The sequence below is a fragment of the Mytilus galloprovincialis genome, chromosome 5 (assembly GCF_965363235.1).
Source record: "Mytilus galloprovincialis chromosome 5, xbMytGall1.hap1.1, whole genome shotgun sequence".
NCBI classification, from domain to species: domain Eukaryota; kingdom Metazoa; phylum Mollusca; class Bivalvia; order Mytilida; family Mytilidae; genus Mytilus; species Mytilus galloprovincialis.
This window is the reverse complement of record NC_134842.1, coordinates 19,432,516-19,458,540: the sequence shown is the minus strand read 5'-3', so window position 1 is coordinate 19,458,540 and position 26,025 is coordinate 19,432,516. Positions and strand designations below refer to the sequence as shown.

At 35.3% G+C, this 26,025-nt stretch overlaps 1 protein-coding gene across 3 annotated transcripts in view; it reads left to right on the top strand.

The window, feature by feature from the left end:
- Window positions 1-26,025, top strand: part of LOC143074377 (stromelysin-2-like) — a 69,620-nt gene that overhangs the window by 31,226 nt on the left and 12,369 nt on the right. For 2 of the 3 annotated variants that reach the window (XM_076249862.1, XM_076249861.1), the window contains exons 1-5: window positions 14,800-14,878; window positions 16,948-17,084; window positions 20,155-20,230; window positions 21,751-21,887; window positions 22,583-22,825. In XM_076249862.1, coding sequence (XP_076105977.1) covers window positions 14,820-14,878; window positions 16,948-17,084; window positions 20,155-20,230; window positions 21,751-21,887; window positions 22,583-22,825 — 652 coding nt within the window. In that variant the 5' untranslated portion in view covers window positions 14,800-14,819. Of the gene's footprint in view, window positions 1-14,799; window positions 14,879-16,947; window positions 17,085-20,154; window positions 20,231-21,750; window positions 21,888-22,582; window positions 22,826-26,025 lie in introns of those variants that run through there. The other variant, XM_076249863.1, reaches the window with a different exon arrangement.

The window sequence follows — 26,025 nt, the reverse complement described above, 5'->3', positions numbered from 1 at the left end:
ATACTGTTAGCATTAAGAAACTACTTCCATTGATTCTACAAAAACAGATGTCAACAATAACAACTTGTTAGGTTTAAATGTGTTTTATGAAATTATTTCAATCTTAATAATTAATTTCTTCGTCTGTTGAAACCTTTAAGTTTTTTCTCAGTACCGTTTTGTTTTTATAAAGAGACGTAACACCACTACTAACCGTGTATACAATAAGCCCCGCCTCCCTTCTAATCTAATTGGGAATATAAAGGGACGTAACACCGCTACTAACCGTGTATGAAATAAGCACCTCCTCCCTACTAACCTAATATGAAATATACACGGTCTCCACGAGGACGCTTTTAACCAATCATATTCCTAGAAATGTATAGGAGGTAAGAATTTAGATAAATGTCTATATCACAGTACAAAGTATGTGCATCGATGTCCGGAAATTGCAATAAAACTTCTCAACAATGCCCGGAATATATATACATATATTGTTTATTGCGTTTTTGTCTGTCGTTACATGAAAGTTAAATGTCATAAAATTAATAAAAAAAAAAGGGCAAAAATTCGAATATTGAAACATATTTTAATCGTGACCCATTAATACTGACAACTCGCCAAATAATGTACAGTTCAGCCATTGGTTGATTTGGTTTTTCTTTTGTATGCAACAAGTACCTATGTACCACACAAAGCAAATGACATGCTTACCCGTTTGAAATATTTGATAACATATACACTCATTATTTTAAGTTTAGTTTCCCATGCAAAACAATATTGTTTTGTATATGCGTATATGAATGTGATACATTGATTATTGATAAAAGAGGGGCGAAAGAAACCAGAGGGACAGTGAAACTCGTAAATCGAAAATAAACTGAAAACGACATGGCTAAAAATGAAAAAGACAAACCGACAAACAATAGTACACATGACACAACATAGAAAACTAAAGAATAAGCCACACGAACCCCACCAAAAACTGGAGGTTATCTCATGTGCTCCGGAATAATTAAGTTCATTTTACAAATGTCACTTTATTATTCTGTCAGTGTACTTATCTTTTCATTTTTTTAGACGTAAATGACAAAAACTTTGAAACATAGTAGACTTAAACGATATTAGGAAAATATTATCAGCCACTGTATCATTTTGTAAAATATGTGATTTTTATTTATATCTCCATCACTTATATTTGCATTGCTTAACCATTGTTTTCTTAGAATTTAAAGAATAGCGACTATAACTGTTGAATTTATTATTTTTGTACAGATGACTTGTCCTACAGTGAGAATCTTAATGTACCTGTCAATAGTGACAATGCTAGGTAATTATTTTCAAGGTGAATCGCAGGTGTTGTCACAATATGTCAAGATCTAAATTTCAATAACTTTACGAGAAATTACACGAATTTGAAAATACCTTCTGTTGATGACATATGGTACAGACAACAAAAGAGTTTTTATGATTGTTTTATATACTTGGTATTTTCAAATGTCCCTATAGTTGAAAGAGGTGCCGATTTTACAGTTTAGGTCATCGGCTGGTTAAAATAAGGAAACATCATCAGATAAAATTCCTGGATAAGACCTATTTGAAACATTATAAAAAATCTATATCTGTTGACATCCGCGCTTTATCCTACTAAATATGACATCAATCTATAGTACAAGAACATGTACAGAGAGACATACCTACAATAACATATAAATCAAAAACCACATGTCTTTATACACCGGTACCATAGACAGCACAATAACTGTTCAATAAAATACAATGCTACATAATACCGTACACTCCAATATTGGCGGCTGTATGTAGGAGAAGATTTCATTTTTACATAATAAAATTATCTATCCAGTAAAGTTAAGACATACACTTCGAATGATCATGAAGAAACAGTCAAAGGAAAGGAAAAAGTCTCCGATTACAGTTTAAAAAAATTATTTTACTGAAATTGCAGTTGTTTTAAAGCTTAATTAACAACGTTTACCTTCCAGATGGCCAGCATTTGCTAATTAGCAATCTGAGTGCAATGTATGCGTATGCACACATTGGCATAAAGGTTGTAACATGTACTTCAATAAAACACTCAAGCTATGTGTTATTTTTTCGTCTTTCATACCATACAATAATACTATAAAAAATTAGACAACTCTCCACAATAGATCAAATGACACAGAAATCAACAGCTAACGATCACCTTGCGGCTTTCAACCATGAGCATAGCCCATACCGCATAGTCAGCTATTAAAGGCACCGAATTCACAAATGTAAAACAATTCTAACGAGAAAACTAACGGCCTAAATAATGTCCTACAAAATAAACGAAAAATAAATATGTACAACATATTAAACATTTGTTAAATCTGTAATGATAATTTTACAATCATAGTACCTGGTATGTCCTTCAAGATTCTTATTCCTATTACAGACCTGGGATGTACAGAAAATAATACAATTAACAATGATGGCGCCAACATGAATGATAATATGGAACGTACATCTATGACTCCAGATGGTGGAGAGGAAGGAATGAATGGTCAAGAAATGAACAAAAATATGTCATCAGTTGCAGCTGAACCAGAACCCAATAACAGCACTGCCACCAGTGCTCTGTGGAGTTATCGGGTGTTTGGACTTGCAACACTTTCTTTTATCATAATAAATTAACCATTATTTTGATAAATCGAAATAAGTTCAGTTTTTCTCAAATGACACATTTTGTTGAAACGCTATTGGTGGATTGTATGCTCTATCAGATGACGCAACTTGTTGATGGGAAATTTGTGGATCTTATACTTCAATAAATGACAAATCTTGTTGATAGATTTGTGGGTGATTTTTAATTATTCATAATGACAAGTCTTGAAGACAGAGGATTTGTGGTGTATTTGATATTTTCTCTTATGACATATCTTGGTGATTTGTACATTTAATTTATTTTGTTATGGCGCATTTTGTTGATATGAGATTTCTTGATTTTTCTGATTTTCATTATTTCTCTAATGGAACACATTGATGTTAGGAGAGTGGTGTATTTTATATTTTCTCTTATGACGCATCTTGTTGATAGGTTTTTTGGATTTAATGTGTTTTCTTTTGACATATTAATTATTAATTATTTTAATTATGGAATTTGCATAATTTCTCGTGCTTGAAATTTTTAATAAATTCCATGTTTATTTTGATTTTTAATGTTCTGGGCTGCGCACAACACTTTCTATTACAAAGCAGATAGTATATTGTCAATAGAATGTACTATGCCGCGCACAACACTATCTAACCAAAATACATTGTATGGGAATTGTGATGAACCTCTCAAAACATAATAATACCAAAGAAACATTGAATTTATTAAAAATTTCAAGCACAAGAAAATATGCAAATTCCATAATTAAAAATAATGCTAAGTTCAAATAATTGCTTGTTATTCATAAATTTATATTTTCTGTAATAAAACATCTGCAGACAGGATATTTGTGTTCTTCTCTGATCTCGTTGAAAGGATAATTAAATATCAGATTTTTTTTCTATATTCAAGGGCAAAACAATTTGTTTTCAATGACAAACATTTCTTTATTCAATGGCAAACATTTCTTTATTCAATGGCAAACATTTCTTTATTCAATGGCAAACATTTCTGTATTCAATAACATAAGACATGTATTCATTTGCAAAAATGTTATTTCAAAAGGAAAAGAAATAACACTTTAAAAAAAATCATTTGAAATATATCGCTAAATCATCCAAGTAGTGAAATACTCCTTTTGACTTTTGTACTATGAACATTAGCCAGATGACTATAATTGTGACCGCATTACAAGTGACATTTTTGCGCCTTGCTTACGATCCTTTTTTTTTTATTATTGTTTTATAGCTTGCTGATTGTTTTAAGATTCTTTTTTGGATTTGGTATAGACATTTTGTTATATTAAACATACACAACTGATGTTAGACAGATCTTATAAGAAAATTTGATTCTAGTTCAGTCTCGTTTGCCAATTTCGTTCTAGGTGATCTTGATCTTTTGTTTGACACAGTTAATGACATATATAAGTAAGTAAGTAAGTAGTTTTTATTGATGACATAGGCGATACGGATGTTGTATAAATTACAGCTTACGTGTAATAATAAGGATGCACGTGTGCTCAAACCTTCGTAAACTGAAATAAGCATAACAGTATTGTAATTGAGAAGGATACGAAAATAACCTCTATATAAAATGATGTTTATGACCATTCATAAATAATAAACATTTATTATCAAAAGAACAATGAGGCTTATAATTTTGATAGGCTTTTTTACAAGTAGTCTTGGATTATACAGACACAGGCACGTTCGTGCCGTTAATGATGGGGACACTAGTGCAGTTGATGTGAGTGTTTTACCATTGTTTGTGTATAACCATTACTAATCCTCCAAAATACAGAATTACATTGCTATATTTGAAAAAAACGGGTCCGTCACAATGCTATCATAGACATGATATATATGTTTTAGATATACATGTACATATAGAGCTGATACTAGATACCAATTCTTATAGAATTATATATTTGGTTGTTTTAAATTTGTCTTGTTCATTAGTTAATGAAATTAAAGATATAAACCATGTTTATCATAAATGTAAAACTCACATTGGTTTCCATGCATTTCATGTATAAAAAAAAGTATATTATATACATATGGTTAATTCATTTGATATGCATGTAGTATAGTCAAAGCATTTTCCAACAGCGCCTGCACACGGAGTATACATCTCCCAATTGCTACGATATTCCCGCGCTTGTATTTAATTCCTATCATGATTTCCTTGATAGACGGTTGCTACTCACAAGGAAGCTATTAAACCAAGAGTTTCAAATGGTGAAGTTGAAATCATCCCTTCGTAAATTTTATGAACGCCATCGCGAGTTGGTTATAGATAAATCGTGACCTACCAAATTATACTATTTACCGGTTTTGTAATAGCATGGACAACACGACGGGTGCCACATGTGGAGCAGGATCTGCTTACCCTTCCGGAGCACCTGAGATAACCCAAAGTTTTTGGTGGGGTTCGTGTTGCTCAGTCTTTAGTTTTCTATGTTGTTTCTTGTGTACTATTATTTGCCTGTTCGTCTTTTTTCACTTTTAGCCATGGCATTGTCAGTTTATTTTCGATTCATGAGTTTGTTCCTCTGGTATCTTTCGCCTCTCTTTTATAGTCATTTTAAGTAAAAGCGTTTGATTTAATAAAATGCTTATTGAACGATTCTGTGCTAGATTGTGCACTATTATTGTAGTAGGTTTCCCTATACATATGATTTCACATAAAGAATGTAGCGGGGACAATTACATAATTATATTAGTTACTGTAACGTGTAACCAGGCGTTTATATCTTAAACGAACGTTCCAGTAAATACTTGGATCCAAGCTGTCCACAAACAATACGTCAATACCGAAAACTATAACTATCTATATTATTCACAATGAACCAAAATATATACAGTAGCTCCTTGCCGATACAAAGTAACAATGAACAATAAAATCAATTATATATACACAAATATAATTACTAGTATAACATAGCCTGTTCTCCTAATAGAACAATCTGTCCTATACGACAGTGCGGCGGGTACAGTACGTTACTACCAGACAGTGCGGACTGGAACAACTTGTCCTCCTAGTAGGACAGTCGGTAACTAACATACAGTGTGGGCTGGAACAACTTGACCTCCGGTGGGACAGTGTGTCACTAACAACTAATGTGGACTATTGCAGTCTGTTCTCCGAGTGAGACAGTCTGCTCTACCAACTTCCAATGTTAGACCAACTTGTACCCAGTACAAGTTGTCCTCCTATCAATCTTACAGCTATGTAGCGTAATCACTATTGTAAGCCAGTCTTCTTCTGTAAGAACATCGACAGAACCCGAATTGTATTCCTCACCCACTTATATACTCTAGGGCGAATTCACTATTTAATGAATAGGGGTGTTCTCTAAATGTTCCCGATACCGAACACAAGAGTACCTCTCAAACACCCCCATACAAATGGACCCAACCATTGACTCTCCCGCCAACGTCTAAATCTACACAACGCTTCCTTCTACATGAAATATGCATATATAAAACAAGATTCTTCTTGTTTGTTACCTTAACAACCAATAAACATTACATAACCCACGCCTCAATCTACATGCGTCCCGCATGATTAAATAAGACTAAAATACAATAAATTTATTTAACCAATATCTTTGGTTTGAAATGGATGTCCATTAAATGTCTGAAAAGCTTTAGTAGGCTTCTTTAACTTCCACTGTTCTTTTTTTCTAATAGTAATTTTTGTTTTTGCCATCTTGATTCTGCAAATATAAAACAAAAAAACATTAAATCTATATACAACAATAAACTAAACCTTAATCAAGTATATAATCAGCCATCCAGACTGGTCTTTTCCTTTCACGGCGGCCACTTTCTTCTTCTATACCTATTCTGTCATCCTGATCTATGACATCATCAAATATATCAGCTTCACGTGGTTCTGTTACTTGGGGATTATCAATGTCTTCAGACATTTCCCCTCTCAACACTTGCTTGTGCTTGAGTTTTATCCTATCCACATGAATGATCTGTGGGGTCCCTCGGATACCACAGTCAACCTTATAGGTAAGGTCACCACTTTTCTCTAAAATTGTGAAAGGCCCTCTCCAAAAACAAGTCAGTTTTGGGGATTTTCCCGTTTTCCTTACAGGGAAGTAGACATATACTTGATCTCCTGACCTAAAACTTTCATATGATAATTTGAGATCATGATACCTCTTTTGTCTCCTCATTTCTCCTGGCATTCTTTGCCTAACAAAAGAATGGGCATCCTCTAACCTTTCTTTTAGTTCCCAAGCCCATTTATGCTGTGGTATACCTTTAATTGATGGCGGCATTTCATACAAGATATCTAACGGGGTTGTACTTTCCCTACCAAACATAAGACGGTTTGGAGTCTGTCCAGTTGTGTCATGTTCAGAAGCCCTATATGCCATCACAACAAAGGGGATATACTTATCCCAATCCCTTTGATGTTCTTGTACATATGCACTAAGCATTGTCGCTAATGTCTTGTTGAATCTTTCTACCATACCATCCGATTGAGGATGATATGGTGTAGTCCTGGTTTTCTTGATATCAAGTACTTTACAGACCTCTTGAAACAACCTACTTTCATATTGTCGTCCCTGGTCAGAGTGAATCCAGGACGGGACACCGAATCGAGCTATTACCTCCTCTACAATAATTTTGACAACAGTACTTGCTTCCATATTGGGCATAGGGAATGATTCTGTCCATTTAGTATAGTAGTCCGAAACAACTAAGATATACCGATTGCCATTTTCGGTTTCCGGAAGTTCCCCAAGAATATCAGTAGCTAACCTTTCCATAGGACTATTTGTCTCTACTATGGCCATTGGAGCACGTTTCTTTTTCGTTGGGGTTTTCCTCATAGCACACTTATCGCAACCAGCGACATATGCTCTAACGTCAGCTTGCAAACCTGGCCAATAGTAAGACTGACGTATTTTCTCTAAAGTCTTACGCATACCTAAGTGACCTGCATACTTTGCATCGTGACAGAAGTGTAAAACTTGTTTTCGTTCAGACAGTGGAATTACAGCTTGCAATTTCACAACTTTCCGTTCATTGTCATAAAAATGTCTGAATACCAAATCATCTTGAAGTTCTAAACTATTAAACTGACTCCATACTGACCTTATAAAGAAACCTTTACCAGAAACCTCATTGTATTGTGGCCTTTGACCATCTGTCAGCCACTGCTTAACTAACTTAAGGTCTGGGTTGTTTGATTGTTTATCTGTCAACGTCCAATCTGTATCATGGTCAGGCATCTGACTAGTTACTATTTTAACCTGACTTTCTTCAGTCTTGTGACAATCACTGCTCGTTTTTGACTGCCAGTCTAACGTATACCCACATTGTTTACAGGGAATACGACTCAGTGCGTCAGCATTTCTGTGTTGGGTACCTGGTCGGTGTTGAATGTGCATATCATAAGCACTCAATGTCTCAATCCATCTAGCTACTTGGCCTTCTGGATTTTTGAAATTCAACAACCAACGAAGTGAGCTATGATCCGTTCTGATCGTAAATTTCCTCCCATATAAATATGGTTTAAAATACTTCACAAAGTATACCACAGCTAGCAACTCTTTGCGAGTCACGCAATATCTACGCTCGGATTTAGACATTGAGCGACTGGCATATGCTATAACCTTTTCCGTACCGTCTTCATGACGTTGTGATAAGACACCCCCTAATGCTACATTACTAGCATCTGTATCTAAGATGAACTCTTTATTAAAATCAGGATGTGTTAATATTGGGGCGTTTGTCAACTTTACTTTAAGTAGATCAAATGCATGCTGACAATCAGATATCCATTCAAACCTTTTGCCTTTTTCAGTCAAAACATGCAGACATTTAGCAATTGAGGCAAAGTTTTTGATGAACTTTCTATAATAGCTGCACAGACCTAAAAATGAACGAACTTCAGTAGGGTTTGTTGGAACAGGCCAATTTTGTACAACTTTAATTTTCTCAGGATCAGTGGCTATGCCATCTTCTGAAATTATATGCCCTAAATAACGAACCATGGTCACACACAAGTTACACTTTTTAGCCTTTAGCTTCAAGCCTGCTGATTTTAATCTGTCAAAAACTGTCCTTAAATCAACCAACATATCATCTAATGTCTTGCCAAAAACAATAATGTCATCTAGATATACTAGACATACCTCCCATTGGAGCCCTGCTAGAACAGTTTCCATTAAACGCTCAAAAGTTTGTGCAGCACAGCACAACCCAAACGGCATTACCTTGAACCGAAACAACCCTTTTCTAGTCGCAAATGCTGTCTTATGTCTATCTTTCTCAGCCAGTTCAACTTGCCAATATCCAGAACAACAGTCAAGAGTACTAAACCAGCTGTTTCCTGCAAGATGGTCAAGTGATTCATCTATTCTAGGCAGTGGATATGCGTCTTTATTGATAGTCACGCTATTCAGTTTCCTGTAATCCACACAAAAACGGTACGTGTCATCCTTTTTCTTTACCAAAACTATACCTGCAGCCCATGGGCTGTGTGAAGGCTCAATAACCTTATTTTCTAACATTTTATCTATATTGTCATTAACAACTTTTGATAAATGAAAAGGTGTGCGGCGAGGAGGCTCTTTGAAAGGCCTAGCATTACCAGTTTCTATTTCATGTATGACTAAACTAGTCTTACCTAGGTCTGAATCTGTTTCAGCAAACAGACGTTCATATTCCTGCACTAAACCTTTGACCTTCTGTTTTTCTGACCTTGATAGTTTGTCAGATGTCCTATTCAAAAGATCATGCAAATCTGACCTCAACCCCTTTTTATTTTGTCTGTCATTCTGAGAGGGCAAAGATTTTGCTACGTGGCTGATTTCACACATCTGTGCAATAGTTGTCCCCGAAAATATAGTCTTAGCCTCGTTCTCTACATTCATGAGTCTGACTGGTATACTGTCATTTGATTTGACTAAGGAACGTGCCGTCAAAATGTAATCTTTCCCTTTATTTTCACTAGCTTCTACTAAAACATCATTATTTGGCAATGTCTGACCTTCCGACAAGCAAACTTTCCCAGAAACTACTATCTCTGATCGAGCTGGTATCGTAACAGATTCTGTAGAAACCACCCTGAAACATCCTAATGTACCTTGAAAAATTAAGGGAACACTAAGGTTATCGATGTGAAACATGTTTTCAGACACATCAACCAGACACTTGTTTTTCTTCATGAAGTCTAAACCCAGAATGCCATCAACTTGTAGCTCAGTTACTACGGCCTCTGAAGTAAACCTTTCTGTACCAAAATCTAGTTTAAAATTGCCCTTACCTCTAAGGTTTAAATAGTTTCCACATGCGGACTTAATTTGTGACTTAGTAGCATTCAGATGTGGCCTATACAAGTCAGGAATAAGATCGTACACTTTGTTAGAAACAAGAGTTAACGTAGCTCCAGTATCCACTACAAACTTGACAAATATATCTTGAATAAGTAACTCGACATACATTCCTGCATCCTTTGATGCTGAAATGACAGCGCCTTTATCTTTATTTGTCACCTTTTCTCCCGATTTCAGTGTCCTGACCGAACCGTCCGTATCAGGTCCTTTAGTATTTTGTCTCATAACCTTATTGGGACAATTTCTTGCAAAGTGTCCTATTTCACCACAACTAAAACAAGGACCACCTCTTTTTCTGTTGCTTTGAGTATTATAGGTCTCCCCACGTGGCTGGAACTTCTTTTGATAATTTAAATCCTTAAGCGTCATCATGTCTTTCGTTAAAGATTGTAAATTATTCTCCATTGTCTGCATCCATGTCGCCATATTCTCCATTGATACAACAGTATCCGGACTCTTAGATGCTTCTGTCCGTTCGTCACTCGTAGTCTGTCGTAAGTGACCCATGCTTTTCATTGTTCTACTCTCAGCTTTGTTGTAAGCCTCAAGCTCAACTGCCAGCCGTATAGTATCATTGAGACCTTTAGGACGAGACTGTTTAATTCTAAGTCTCATTTCGGAGTCTACTAATGCGTCCAAAAATTGTTCCTTGGCAAGTGTGTCTCTTAGTTCTAATGGGGCAGTAGGGTATGCCAGATTAGACAGTCGTCTAACTGACTGACCTAACTCCGGTAGAGTTTCACTTGCTTTTTGGCGTCGTTCTTTGAATTGAACGCGATAAAGTTCTGTTTGACTGGATGGAGCAAAGCGTTCCTCCAGTGCAAATACTAGGTCTGTAAATATTTGCCTCTTTTCCTTTGGTAAATCACCAAGAACTGCTTGGGCCTGTCCAATCAGTGACACGGCCAAGTACAAACCTTTTTGATGTTCAGACCACATATTAACAAGGGCACACATCTCAAAGTGTGATAAATAATCCATCCAAGGTGTAAGGCCATCATATTTTGAAGGTTTGATTTTAACATCATTTGATCCAGAGCTTACATTATGAGCAGTGCTTTGATTTTTTATTGATTCCTGCTTAGGACTAACATTTTGAATTTTGTCTTGCCCTATGTATTTTCTATTAATTACCTGAGGATTTGTTATGATATCCCTATCTGGCAAAGGTAGTGTATCACCCACGGCTAATCCTACAGGTGTTGATAGAGACGGCCCTGTCGTCACTACGCCTGAATCAAGTTCTTTGCTTTCAACAACCTTTGGACGTACACCCTGACCTCTAGGTGTAGAAGATATAAAACCTTGTCCATGTTGTATTGTGCTTTCGCTAAGAGACTGTATTTGTCTACTTAGTTCAGCAATCTGATCGTCAATATTTGACATATTTATTACAGTACAGTGTAATCAAAATGAATCAATTTTTATTAAATAATACACTCGTGTTACAACTCAGCCGTGACTTACAACTATGTCTCACGGTTGATTCACTTTAATCTTTAAAGTAAACATTGATGTGAACTGACAATAAATTAAATGACGATCAATCAATCAAATAATATTTGATAGACAACTTGAATCCCAACCGCTAGCCACCAAATGTGTAACGTGTAACCAGGCGTTTATATCTTAAACGAACGTTCCAGTAAATACTTGGATCCAAGCTGTCCACAAACAATACGTCAATACCGAAAACTATAACTATCTATATTATTCACAATGAACCAAAATATATACAGTAGCTCCTTGCCGATACAAAGTAACAATGAACAATAAAATCAATTATATATACACAAATATAATTACTAGTATAACACAGCCTGTTCTCCTAATAGAACAATCTGTCCTATACGACAGTGCGGCGGGTACAGTACGTTACTACCAGACAGTGCGGACTGGAACAACTTGTCCTCCTAGTAGGACAGTCGGTAACTAACATACAGTGTGGGCTGGAACAACTTGACCTCCGGTGGGACAGTGTGTCACTAACAACTAATGTGGACTATTGCAGTCTGTTCTCCGAGTGAGACAGTCTGCTCTACCAACTTCCAATGTTAGACCAACTTGTACCCAGTACAAGTTGTCCCCAGTACAAGTTGTCCTATCAATCTTACAGCTATGTAGCATAATCACTATTGTAAGCCAGTCTTCTTCTGTAAGAACATCGACAGAACCCGAATTGTATTCCTCACCCACTTATATACTCTAGGGCGAATTCACTATTTAATGAATAGGGGTGTTCTCTAAATGTTCCCGATACCGAACACAAGAGTACCTCTCAAACACCCCCATACAAATGGACCCAACCATTGACTCTCCCGCCAACGTCTAAATCTACACAACGCTTCCTTCTACATGAAATATGCATATATAAAACAAGATTCTTCTTGTTTGTTACCTTAACAACCAATAAACATTACATAACCATACCTTCATTTACCTAAGGGATAGCAGGTGAAGTTAATGTAAATGGCAAACCTGAATTTACCAATCTAATACCCCAGTCCCACTAGGCCACGATCGCACTACGATCTGTATAAAAAAAAATGCAAATTTTGATGATCGTGGTACGATCGTGTAGGTCGCAGTAATGTCGTACCACGGTCGTGGTGAGGTCTTCAAGATCGTGAAGAGCGTGGCCAACTTTGAACATGTTCAAAACAATCGTGGTGCGGTCGTGGCGAAATTAGGTCGTAGTAGAAGCGTAGTGAGAGCGCACTAAGATCGTAGTAAGATCGCAAAGGTCGCTATACAATCGTAGCGAGAGCGTAGCGAAAGCGTGATTCTATTCGGAGAGATTGCGCTACGATCTCACAGCAACGTTATCACGACCTTACTACAACCATCACGTTCTCATCGCGACCCAACTACGCTTCCACTACGACTTTACCACGCTGTTCACGACCATAGTTACGATTCTAGCACGCCCTTGCCGTCCTCATCACGCTCTTCTCACGACCTTACTACGTTCACACTACGACCATCATTTTTATTGTCATTTTCACAAAAAATAGATAAAAAAAACTCCCTAGATTTTGTTTGTCTGAATTTATTTATCCATTTGCTCTAACGGCTGAACCATACTTCTCGTTTTTATATAGATAAGACCGTTGGTTTTCCCGTTTAAATGGTTTAACATCAGTTTTTGGGGGGGGCCCTTTATAGCTTGCTGTTCGGTGTGAGCCAATGCTCCGTATTGAAGGCCGTACCTTGGCCTGTAATGGTTTACTTTTATAGATTTTTACGTTGATGGAGAGTTTTCTCATTGGCACTCATACTACATTTTCCTATATATATATATTGACACATCTGTGTCATCTCTGCTATCGTTCACTAAAATATCGTCATTTGAGCTTTATGGACCAGCAATAGGTTGTAATTTAGGTTTGATTGGTCGTTCCGACATCTCTTGATGACAAGTATTATACTACTTATGTGTATAGTATCAGATTAATTGAAGTCTGGAGCTGGCATGTCAGTTAACTGCTAGTAGTCTGTTGTTATTTATGTATTATTGTCATTTTGTTTATTTTCTTTAGTCACCTCTTCTGACATCAGACTCGGACTTTCTCTTGAACAGAATTTTAAAGTGCGTATTGTTATGCGTTTACTTTTCTTCATTGGCTAGAGGTATAGGGGGAGGGTTGAGATCTCACAAACATGTTTAACCCCACTATTTTTGCGCTTGTCCCAAGGCAGGAGCCTCTGGCCTTTGTTAGTCTTGTACTATTTTTAATTTTAGTTTCTTGTGTACTATTTGGACTTTAGTATGACGTTCATACTTTGCTCCCTCTGCCTCTACATCAACCCCTACCACCACGCCCTAGTGTTCTAGTAGATTTTGGTGGCATGACTGTATTGTTTCCGGGAAATCTCCGTTTTAATCAGAAACAGAAGGAATGGAACTATATTGATATGAAACACGATATTGACGGTATTGCTGAGAACGTAGTAAGATCGTGGTAAGAACGTGCTATAATCTCAGTAAGATCGTGTTGCAATCGGATAACTCGTGGTATGATCGTAGTGAGAACGTGAAGAGCGTAGAAAGATCTTTATAAGCGTAGTGAGGTCGCAGAATAAGCGCGGTGAGAACGTGGTTTAATCGTAACGGGATCGTTGTAGAAGCGTAAGGCAGCAACCATTTGATTTTCTGGGGGGGGGCTATGGTTTTTTTTTTTCTGGACAAATTGTTTTTTTCGCCTTCAGCGAAAAACAATCTATTTTTTTCGTGACAAGTCGAAAACAATTTCTTTATTTCAATTTTAGCATTACATATAGTGGCAGCTGAGGGTGAAACAAACAACTTTTTTTTCTCAGAATCAAAAACAAATTATTTTTTTCTCCAAAAACTGGAAACAAACTTTTTTTTCCAAAAAAAACCATAGCCCCCCCCCCCCCCCCCCAGAAAATCAAATGGTTGCTGCCTAATTAGGACGTAGTAGCATGGTTAAAGCAGCTCATACCGCGACCTCACCACGATTTAAATTTGTTTAGATCGCGGTAAGCGTGGTGCGATCGTGGTCTTGTGGGACTGGGGCTTAACAGAACGGAGAGTCGTGTTTCTGGATGTTTTTTAATAAGAAATTCTAACAACTTGATAACGTTGTATCCATGGGCTCAAGGTCTATGATATGCTCTCTTCAAACAATTGGAATAAATTCTTACACTTTAAAAATCTAGTATCAGAAGAATTTATTACGAAAATACATATCCCTGGATCTGTAACACTCTCATATGTTGAAATTTCCTTCGATGCACTCAATATTACATTACTCATTTGTATAAATTAATATGCAAATCAATATCTACTTTCAGAGTTATCTCGAACAATTTGGTTATATGTCAAGCGCTAAATCATTCAAACTGCACAGTACCTCTGAGAGGACAGAGGCTTTAAAGTAAGTAACAAGTATTAGCTAAGATATCGTGACTTGATTAAAGAAAACATATCTGGCAGTAAAATGTATTCTTAGATATAATTTGAATGGTTTACACTGCATTTAAAAAAAAGTTATGAAAAAAAAAAAATCTTATTTGCCCTAGTATATCTTTCTATCAACAGGACTCCATGAACACTAGATTTTGAGATTTTAAATGAAATATAGCGTACACTGCCAAAGTACAGGTCTAAACCACATAATAAGCTGTAAAAGGCCAAAATGGAGAATTGAAAACTATTCAAACGAGAAAAGAAACGGCCGGTAAAAAATAATGCATGAAAATCGGATATAATATACAGCAACAAATGACAACTACTGAATGTTGTTTATTTCTTGCTGTATCGTAAAAGATGACAATGTAAATGGTTATACTACCGCATACAAATGTTTTTAAAGTACTTCATGACTTACTTAGTATATTACTGCTTAGTTTATGTTTTTGTATCAGTTAAAACGTTTGTATGAGCTTTTTGATTTTTAGGCCTCGAGCATTACTGAACGGAGACATTGATCGCCAAAATGATATTACTCCATGCATAAAGTGTTTCCCAAATTTCTATTTCTTGACCTGTGAAACCTAACGTAAGCGGTTTGTTTTTATTTGATGCTAAAATTTAGGACTTAAAAAATTAAGCTTCTTTGGGTGGACAATTTAATCCGCATCTAAGTATTCGATGGCATAACCATACCGGAGGATTCGTTTATCTTTAAATTAATAAATTTTCCCGATTTCATTTTTACTTATGTGATTTATTTACGATATCCGCTTTTTAAATAAATTATTCAATTTTAATTTTTTGTATGATCAAATTCGTCATTTTCAACTGAGTAACGCGTCCTATTTGTTCAAAATAATCCGTTTATGAATACATGTATGAGTGTGTATAATTAACACGTTATCATAATAAAAACAATATCAATAAGCAGATAAAATTTTAAATAAACAGGGAACCTCGCGGAGACCAAGTGGTCTAAATCATGAGAATAAAACAAAGGTTCTACTTCTTAATTGACTATGATTGCCATTTTTCCTATCGAAGGTCGGTGGTTTTCTCTTGGCATTTTGGCTTCCTCTGCCTATGAAGAATGACCGCCACGAAATAGCCCACTGAAATGTGGCTCTTAAAAGTTGCGTTAAAACACCAACAATCAAAATAAACAGCAATGCAGAAATATTTTAAAATGTTTTATCAGAGGTTGCCTTATTCTCCTTCTTCATTTCACATGGGTCCCATTTAAATTCTCGATCCGCAAGTGCATCTTATAAAAATTGTAGAAAATAAGAAAAGGTCACAAGTCCATGGTCCATTATTTCAAAGAGAAAATATTGGAAAACAAATTAAGGGAGAATATATTAAAACATTATCACCTGTAATAAATCAATTAATAAATGAAATTACCACTTATGTTTTTCCTTATTCATCACTTTTTAAATGATAACTTTGAATTCAGTAGTTAATCAAGTTATATTGAAAGACTTTGCTAATTCTTGATCTAACAAATATTTTGGAATTATTACACTATGACAGTTAGGCACACACAATTATTTATTGCTCTTCATAATTTTTTTTTGTTTATGTTTTTGTGCATAGATCAGGCCATGATTCGTTTTCTCGTTTGAATTATTCTTTAATGTATAGCTTGCTTTTTGGTATGCGTTTTGCTCATTGTTGAAGGCCGTTCCGTGACCTAGAGTTGCAACTTCTATCTAATTAAGTTTCTGGTTGAGAGTTGTATTATTAGCAATCATACCACCTTCTTTTTTCATTACTTTATAATGATTGATTTTTTTTTGGAGGGCGGAGGGTGACCATACTGTTTCCTTTTGAACCCCCTCTGTTGACGGAATAAAACACAGACCATATGAAAAGGGGAACACATGGAAATCTTGCCGACACATAATCAAGTGTTTCATAATATTTTTCTGACCAAAAATGTTAAATGAAATTTAAAATTCTTAGTTTGAATTTAAAGTCTTTACAGACAAGCAACATACTGATATTAATGAACAATATATAAATTTACAGGTCCTTTCAGAAGTTTAACAATCTGCCTATAACAGGCAAACTGGATCAAGACACCGTACAAAAGATGAACACACCAAGATGTGGTGTTCCGGATATGGAGCCCGGTTCAGATGGTTTACCAAAACCATACAAAACAGGTGCCTATATACAATTTTGTCTCTACTTAATATATACAAATTATATAAATCATGCACTGATGATGTAGTTGGGTCATACTGTCGTTATAATATATGTAATTGCATTACATATTAAAATTATGATCATTGTGCTATTAATGCTGCATGTATAATTGATATATCCTTTCATATGTTTAAAACTTTGGTGTAACGTCCATTTTTATTGAACGAGTACACATTTTGTTTAGGGGCCACCTGATGCGGTGTAAGATTTTCTCGCTTTGTTGTAGACCCATTGGTAGCCTTGGTCTATGTTCTGCCCTTCGGTCGGGTTGTTGTCTCTTTGACACATTTTCCATTTCTGATCTCGATTGTATTTATTGTAGGAAACGACTCCACAATATAATTAGCAATCAATACTTTGAAATTTAAACTGGTCTTTTGTTATCTAGCTAACAATACAATGGTATTTTATAGTACCATAAACATGACGAATAGCTTTAGTTTCAATGAATTTAAACTGGTAACGTGTTATCTAGCTAAAAATGCAATGGTGATTGAAATAGCTACACCCAACGACTTGCTTGAGTGTCAATGAATTAAACTGGTCACTTGTTATCTAGCTAACAATGCAACGATGGTTGAAATAGCTGCACCCGACGACTAGCTTTAGTGTCAATGAATTAAACATGGTCACCTGTTATCTAGCTAACATTGCAATGGTAATTGAAATAGCTAAACCCGATGACTAGCTTTAGAGTCAATGAAATAAAACTAGTCACGAGTTATCTAGCTAACAAGGTAATGGTCATTGAAATAGCTACACCCGACGACTAGCTTAAGTGTCAATGAATTTAAACTGGTCACGTGTTATCTAGCTAACAATGCAATGGTATTTGAAATAGCTATACCCGACGACTAGCTTTAGTGTCAGTGCATTTAAACTAATCACTTGTTATCTTGCTAACATTGCAATGATAATTGAAATAGCTACACCCGACGACTAGCTTTAGTGTCAATGAATTTGAACTGGTCACGTGTTATCTAGCTAACAATGCAACGATGTTTGAAATAGCTACACCTGACGACAAGCTTTAGTGTCAATGAATTTAAACTGGTCACGTGTTATCTAGCTAACAATGCAATGGTATTTGAAATAACTTGCCCGACGACTAGCTTTATTGTCAATGAATTTAAACTGGACACGAGTTACTTAGCTAACAATACAATGGTAATTGAAATAGCTACACCCGACGACTAGCTTAAGTGTCAAAGAATCTAAACTGGCCATTTGTTATCTATCTTAATGCAACGATGATTAAAATAGCTATACCAGACGACTAGCTTTAGTGTCAATGAATTTAAACTGGTCACGTGTTATCTAGCTAACAATGCAAGCTACACCAGGAGACTAGCGTTAGTGTCAATGAATTTAAACTGGTCACGTGGTATCTAGCTTACAATGCAACGATGATTGAAATAGCTACACCCGACGACTAGCTTTGGTGTCAATGAATTTTAACTGGTCACTTGTTATCTAGCTAACAATGCAAGATACACCAGGGGACTAGCGGTAGTGTCAATGAATTTAAACTGGGCACTTGTTATCTAGCTAACAATGCAAGATACACCAGGAGACTAGCGTTAGTGTCAATGAATTTTAACTGGTCACGTGGTATCTAGCTTACAATGCAACGATGATTGAAATAGCTACACCCGACGACTAGCTTTAGTGTCAATGAATTTTAACTGGTCACTTGTTATCTAGCTAACAATACAATGATATTTGAATAGCTTTACCCGACGACTGGCGTTAGTGTCAATGAATTTAAACTGGGCACTTGTTATCTAGCTAACAATGCAAGATACACCAGGAGACTAGCGGTAGTGTCAATGAATTTAAACTGGTCACGTGGTATCTAGCTTACAATGCAACGATGATTGAAATAGCTACACCCGACGACTAGCTTTAGTGTCAATGAATTTTAACTGGTCACTTGTTATCTAGCTAACAATACAATGATATTTGAATAGCTTTACCCGACGACTGGCGTTAGTGTCAATGAATTTAAACTGGGCACTTGTTATCTAGCTAACAATGCAATGATATTTGAATAGCTTTACCCGACGACTGGCGTTAGTGTCAATGAATTTAAACTGGGCACTTGTTATCTAGTTAACAATGCAAGATACACCAGGAGACTAGCGTTAGTGTCAATGAATTTAAACTGGGCACTTGTTATCTAGCTAACAATGCAAGATACACCAGGAGACTAGCGTTAGTGTCAATGAATTTAAACTGGGCACTTGTTATCTAGCTAACAATGCAAGATACACCAGGAGACTAGCGTTAGTGTCAATGAATTTAAACTGGGCACTTGTTATCTAGCTAACATTGCAACGATGATTGAAATAACTACACCCGACGTGACTTAGAGTCAATAGATTTTTTTGTAACTAAACGATTGATAAATACACGTTTCATTTGATAAGGGAAACACAGTTTTTTTTCAATGTTTCAAAGTCATTCCATACGATAGCATTCAAATAACAACATTTGAGCAATATTTAGTTTCCTTTTGTCGGCATGTTTGAAGTCTTTAACTGTGTAAATTCCTTCAGTCATGAATCCGCCGAAAGGAAAGGGACATTTTTAAGTTTGCAAAAAGTACACACTGATTCGTAAACATAATTCATCGAAACTGAATGTCATAAAATAGATGCAATTTTTTTTTCAAGTAATAAAATCTTTGCATACGTCTTTTTACAAGTCGGTATTATAATTGGAACTAACCATCGTTTATTGGAACTAACCAAGCGCTACCCATCGTCGACTTACTCTTACAATCGCCGTACTAGGCGTAATCTATACACGGTTGTCTTTAAAAAAAAATAGCTTTATACTGTATCCATATTCGTTAACGCAAACGATGTCCTATCACTGATTATAACAATTAAAACATTATAGATAAATCGATAGATAAAAGGTAACAATTTGAGATAAAAGAAAGTCTTCTTGACATATTTTGAGTGACTTTCATTTAATATTCATATATCTGCATATCTATAACAAGTTTACTTATGTTCATAGGGCCAAAATGGACGAAAAAGAATTTGAGTTGGAGAGTTACTAATTTCAGTGATCGTTTGTCGAATTCGGTTTTAAAGTAAGTACTTTAAGTTATGTCTGAGAGTTGCTCATCATATTGACCTGTTATATCTTTTGAAAGCCATACACAAAATATTTAAAAACAAATATCATCAACGTTCCTTATTGTAATAAAAAAACGCTGAAATCTTTGAAAACTTGCACTTGTGAGGTGACGTGCTAGCCTACCTCAGTTTTATTTCTGTTTATAAGACTGAACAGTCACGAGTACTTTGACCCTTGTCCGTTTTGGTAATTTTGATTTTTTAAAGGTCTTGATTTTAAGATACCACGTGCAGTCTGGTATAATGTTTGTCATAGTGATCTGTCCTAGCAATCTTGCATTTCATAATCTATCGTTAATTTTTTTAAATTCCTAACAATCTTACATTTCATAATCTATCGTTTATTGTTTAAAAGTAGAACCTGCATTTTTTTGATACATGCACTGCAGTTAAAACTGATAAATTCTACTTTTGAATGTGAACTCCGGTAAGCAGTTTTGATTACATTCGTCCTGAACATGCATGAACTTTTGCAACTGGACGTTAAGCATATAAAAACACGCAGAACACCGTTAGGTAACGTACTTGAAGCTTAGCCGTGATCGTTAATTGATATATTTTTGTTTGGGCTATCAATCTTATCAATTTCTTATAGTTAATGGCTTTTCCTGTACTTATTTTAATCTAGGCATCATCAAAGATATTTGTTATGTAAGTTTTGTTTTTCTATTGATAGAGATTAAGAGGAGTGAAACTTAAACATCTATTTAAAGCTAGCCAATTGTATTTACATTTCTCCAGAACGTAATCTTGTCAGAAGTTGTCGTATGTGATATCTTAATAATTTTCATTTTTTGGAAAAAAGTTTCAATGGAATTTTTAAGGATTTTTTTTGCCTACTGTTAAATACACTGGTAGATTAAAAGCTACACACATTGTGAAATTTGTCTACTGATGACACTAAATGTTGTTGTCATTCTAGTTTTAGATCAAATATGAAACCAGGTTTATTTCTGTATTAAGTTAGGAATATGGCAGTTGTTTTTCGCATGCTGGGTTGATTGACAGCGTTTGAATTGCCTGGTTGTTCTCTACTTTTGTTAAACCATTATAGCTATCTGCATGTTTTTTTGGTTCTGTTTTGTTCGTTGTATCGTTGATATATACCCCACATCGTCTGCTGATGATCTTTATTCGTATAAATATTATATATATGATTTGATCAGCAATCATTTTGCATTTCTCAATTTTTCATTTTAACTACAAAGCCTTGACCAGTTTTCTTTTTCTTTGAATAGATTCTACTTAAAATGAGCTCTAAAAACCTAGCCTCTGTTTTAATTTCTGTTTAATATATATGAACTTGCAAGATCACTTAAAACCTTACCGGACAGTTTTTTCCCTTCCTGTGTAAATTTAAACCAGCCAGAGCACTTATAAAAACTAGGCTACCCCTGTTACATAGATCTGAACTAACCAGGTCAATGAAGCTCTAGCATTATTGGTCCTTATCGCTACACTTTTTGTTTAATAGGTCTGAAATAGCTAGAGCACTCAAAGCCTGGTCGGACGTGGCAGATTTGTCCTTTACAGAAGTTAGTTCCGGGGAGGATATTAAAATCAAATTTGTGAAAGGTTCTCATGGTGATAATGACCCTTTCGATGGCGAAGGTACGTTACATTTTCAATTGTTCATGGTGAAGAATGATGCTGCGTTCACACGTAATTAAAATTCGATTCGAAATGTTTTACGTTCAAACGTAAATTCTTATTGGAATTGCAATGCGCGTCAAATTCACTTACTGTCCAAACGACGTTAACTTTTAATTCGTATTAACAAAAACGCATTTCTAATGCGAATTGGATAATGAGATTTGGCCAATTCGAATTCGAATTAAAAACGAAGATTGTGTGAACGCGATTAGCGAATTCGATTCGCATTCGATTTGAATTCAATTCGAATTAAATGTACGTGTGAACGAGGCATGAGAGACATTTTTTTCATTTACATAATAAATAACGACACGAAAGAGTAAGTTCAACAATTAAATCCGCATCAAACATGTTTGATCATTTTAAAGGCATAGAATCAGATACATTTATATGAAATTCACGATTTGGTTGATTAAATTGAATTTGTTTGATTTAAAAAAGAATACAGCCTTTCTTAACATTATATAGCGAATGTTGTGTCGGTAGAGGCTAATTGCTTCGAAGGTGATGACGCAAATTTATACAGTTTCTAGGCTTAAAATCAGAGCAATGCAAATAATGTATGTACAATTAATGTATTGATCGTTTACTCGTTCGAAGATTTCGACCTATATAATTGTCATCATTGACGTCATTGATTGATATTTTTCCAGGAGGTGTGCTTGCTCATGCATTTTACCCTCAAAATGGCGATGCTCACTTTGACGACGGCGAACGTTGGGTTGTCAATAAAACCGGTGCAGATCTGTTCATTGTTGCTGCACACGAATTCGGACATTCTCTTGGCCTTGACCATTCAGAAAATGATGATGCATTGATGGCACCGTATTACACTGGATATATACCAAACTACCAACTTCACCCAGACGACATAGCCGGCATACGTTCTCAGTACGGTAAGAAAATAAGATCGACTTTAGTATAAGTTTTTTACAAATAACAAAAATTCCATATTCATTTGACGAAATTTAAAGATTGCCATTACATTTTAAAAGAAAATGTTGATGTTTGATATGTTACAATAACAAAAGAAAAAAAGAGAATTGGATATACACGTCATTTTTGAAATTTTAGAAATGTACAAACGTTTTAATGCATAAAATTCAAGATTGTTATAGTTAAATCAGAATAGACTCATACGATTCAATTCACATCATAATCAAACCGATGAAGGATATTTGTTATCCGGAATATGTATAGATATATTCATTTAATGTTTCCTTTTTTATGGCACCCTCAACGGAGTTGGGGTGACATATTGTTATTGTTCGTTTCTTTTTGTCTTATTATTATTATTACTAGAACACACCCGCGAAATCGCGGGCGTTCAGAGCGTAGTTTAAAGTATGTAAAGTGTTGTTGGAAGAATTTAGTAAAATATTGAATGACTGGAGAATTTCAGCAAAAGTATCATAAGTCATAGCTTATTGGGGACAGGAAAATGCTTTTTTTCATCCCTCCTCCTTTATTTCCAAATTCCCAATTTTTGGTTTTCTATCAATTTCAATATCATTTAGTATGTTATGGACATTTCAGTAAGGAGCCTGTAATTCAGTGGTTGTCGTTTGTTTATGTGTTAAATATTTGTTTTTCGTTCATTTTTTGTACATAAATAAGGCCGCTAGTTTTCTGGTTTGAATTGTTTTACATTGTCAGTTCGGGGCCTTTTAAAGCTGAGTATGCGGTATGGGCTTTGCTCGTTGTTGCAGGTCGTACGGTGACCTATAGTTGTTAATTTCTGTGTCATATTGGTCTCTTGTGGAGAATTGGCTCAACATGGCAATCATACCACATCTTCTTTTTATTTTGTAAAAGATTTAATGACTGGAGAATTTCAGAAAAGGTATCAAAAGTTCACATGAATATTTTTAGCGCTTATCTGTATATTATGAAAATTCATTACTTATAAATATAGTGTATTTACTTTCAATTCTAAGTTTACTAATCGGTCCATGGTGGTCATTGATATAGTATACAGACCCTCTCTATTTAATAAACTCTGTGACCGCCGTTGATAGTAAACTTGAAAATGAAAGCAGATAGAATTCTGAAAATACACTTTATTCTTTGTATATGTATGTTCAAAGTATACAGAAAAACGCAAACCGGAAGTCTAATCTGACTTAAAATTTCGTCCAATGGCGGGACAATATCCGGATGCCTTTTCTCTCGTTTTTTCTCCCAAAATAACTCAATCTGAATAATCCTATGAATAGATGACAAATGCGACTATGTACTATACCTATAGGACACAGAGGCGTGTTGATTAATTTATTGTGGAAAGAGGAGAAGCGACACCCAAAATGAGGTCTTCTCGTTTAATAGTATAGATTATGTCACCCGATCGACAATGTCGGGTGACATATTGCTTTTCCTCTGTTTCTTTACTATTATTATTATTCTTCCAACTATTTTGTCCGCCACTTTTTTTGGAGACAATGGAACCAATCTTAATGATAGTTAACTATAAGGAGGAACACTAAATTTCGGGTTGCAGTAGGGTCTTAGACCATAAAAAATGGCTGCCGTTTCCATGGAAACGGAACAATTGTGAAAAATTCCAGTTTTTGGTTTTGTGAATAATTTGGAGATGCTTAAACTCAGAATCATTATATTTAAATGCAATAAAGGTGCCACCCATATACTGGTTTTGGATGATTTTAGCAATCATTGAAACTACTATGTTGCCATGGAAACTACATAAAAAATTTCAAAAATATGAAAATGCTCCAATTTTTTGGAAACTTTAGCATAACGATGAGCAACTTTAATAAATGTGGAATTTGGCGTTGGAATTTCCAAAATGTCTGCCGTTTCCATGGAAACAATGCAAAAAGGTCAAAATGCTCCAAAAACTTCCGGGTTTGGTGAATACCTTTGATATGCTTCAACTTAAAATCATCAAATTTTTATGCAATATAGTTGTCCACTATATACAGGTTTTGAATGATTTTGACAATCATTGGAACTACTATGTTACCATGGAGACAGGAGCAAACATTTCAGAATGCTTCAAAATTGATGAAACTTGATATGATTGTTGACTGTCAAGTCTACATATGACTTTTGAAGTTGGAATTTCCAAAATGACCACGGTTGCCATGGAAACTGCAAAAATGTCAAAAATTCTCAAAATGGTTTTAACTTAATGAAATTTGATATTATTGGTAACTGACAAGTAAAGATGAGACTTTTGACTTTGAAATTTTCAAAATGGCTGCCGTTGCCATGGCAACGATATAAATGTGAAATACTTTAAAATGCTCTGAATATACTGAAAATTTGCAAAAAGATGAATAGCCATGCATATATTTGTGCATTTACTGTTAAACAAGTTTGAAATGGCTGCCGCTTAGTGGCAATAGGGGGAAGGGTGACATCCGCTATTGCTTGCAATGGCAATTCTAGTTACATTTATTCTTCCACACTTTTTTGTCCATACTATTTCTCAGAATTGGCTTGAACAATATTGATGGAACTATATACCATAATGTTGACCACCACATTATATAGTGCAGTGGGGTATGGCATCATCAAGATGGCTGCCGTTGCCATGGAAACGAAACAAATGTGAAAAAATCCAGTTTTTTTGTTTTGGTGAACTGTTTGGATATGCTTGAACTCAGAACCATTATATTTTAATTAAGAAATAATTCATGGGGGCTTGAATATATCGTGATTTTACCACGGGTTGGCCCTTTATGACAAATATTTTACCCCTGAGCGATAGCGAGGGGTAAAATATCGGCATAAAGGGACAACCCGTGGTAAAATCTAGATATATTCAAGCCCCCATGAATTATTTCGATTCTGATAGGACACATACGGCAATTCTTTTGGATCGAAGCGCTCTAGGTGTAGGCAAATATTTGCCGTTCCCATAAATAAACGCACTAATAAACTAGCGTTTAAAATAATGTATTTAGACAGTTTTGGATGAATTTGAATGATAATTTATTTATATGTCTTATATGGTGTACAATAAAGGGCTTTTGCCACATTTTAGCATCATTTGTGTATGTTTCCTTGTGATGATTTTCGGATTCACAAGCGTGTATTTTCCCGTAAAATGCTTACATTCTAACGTCATTGTTCT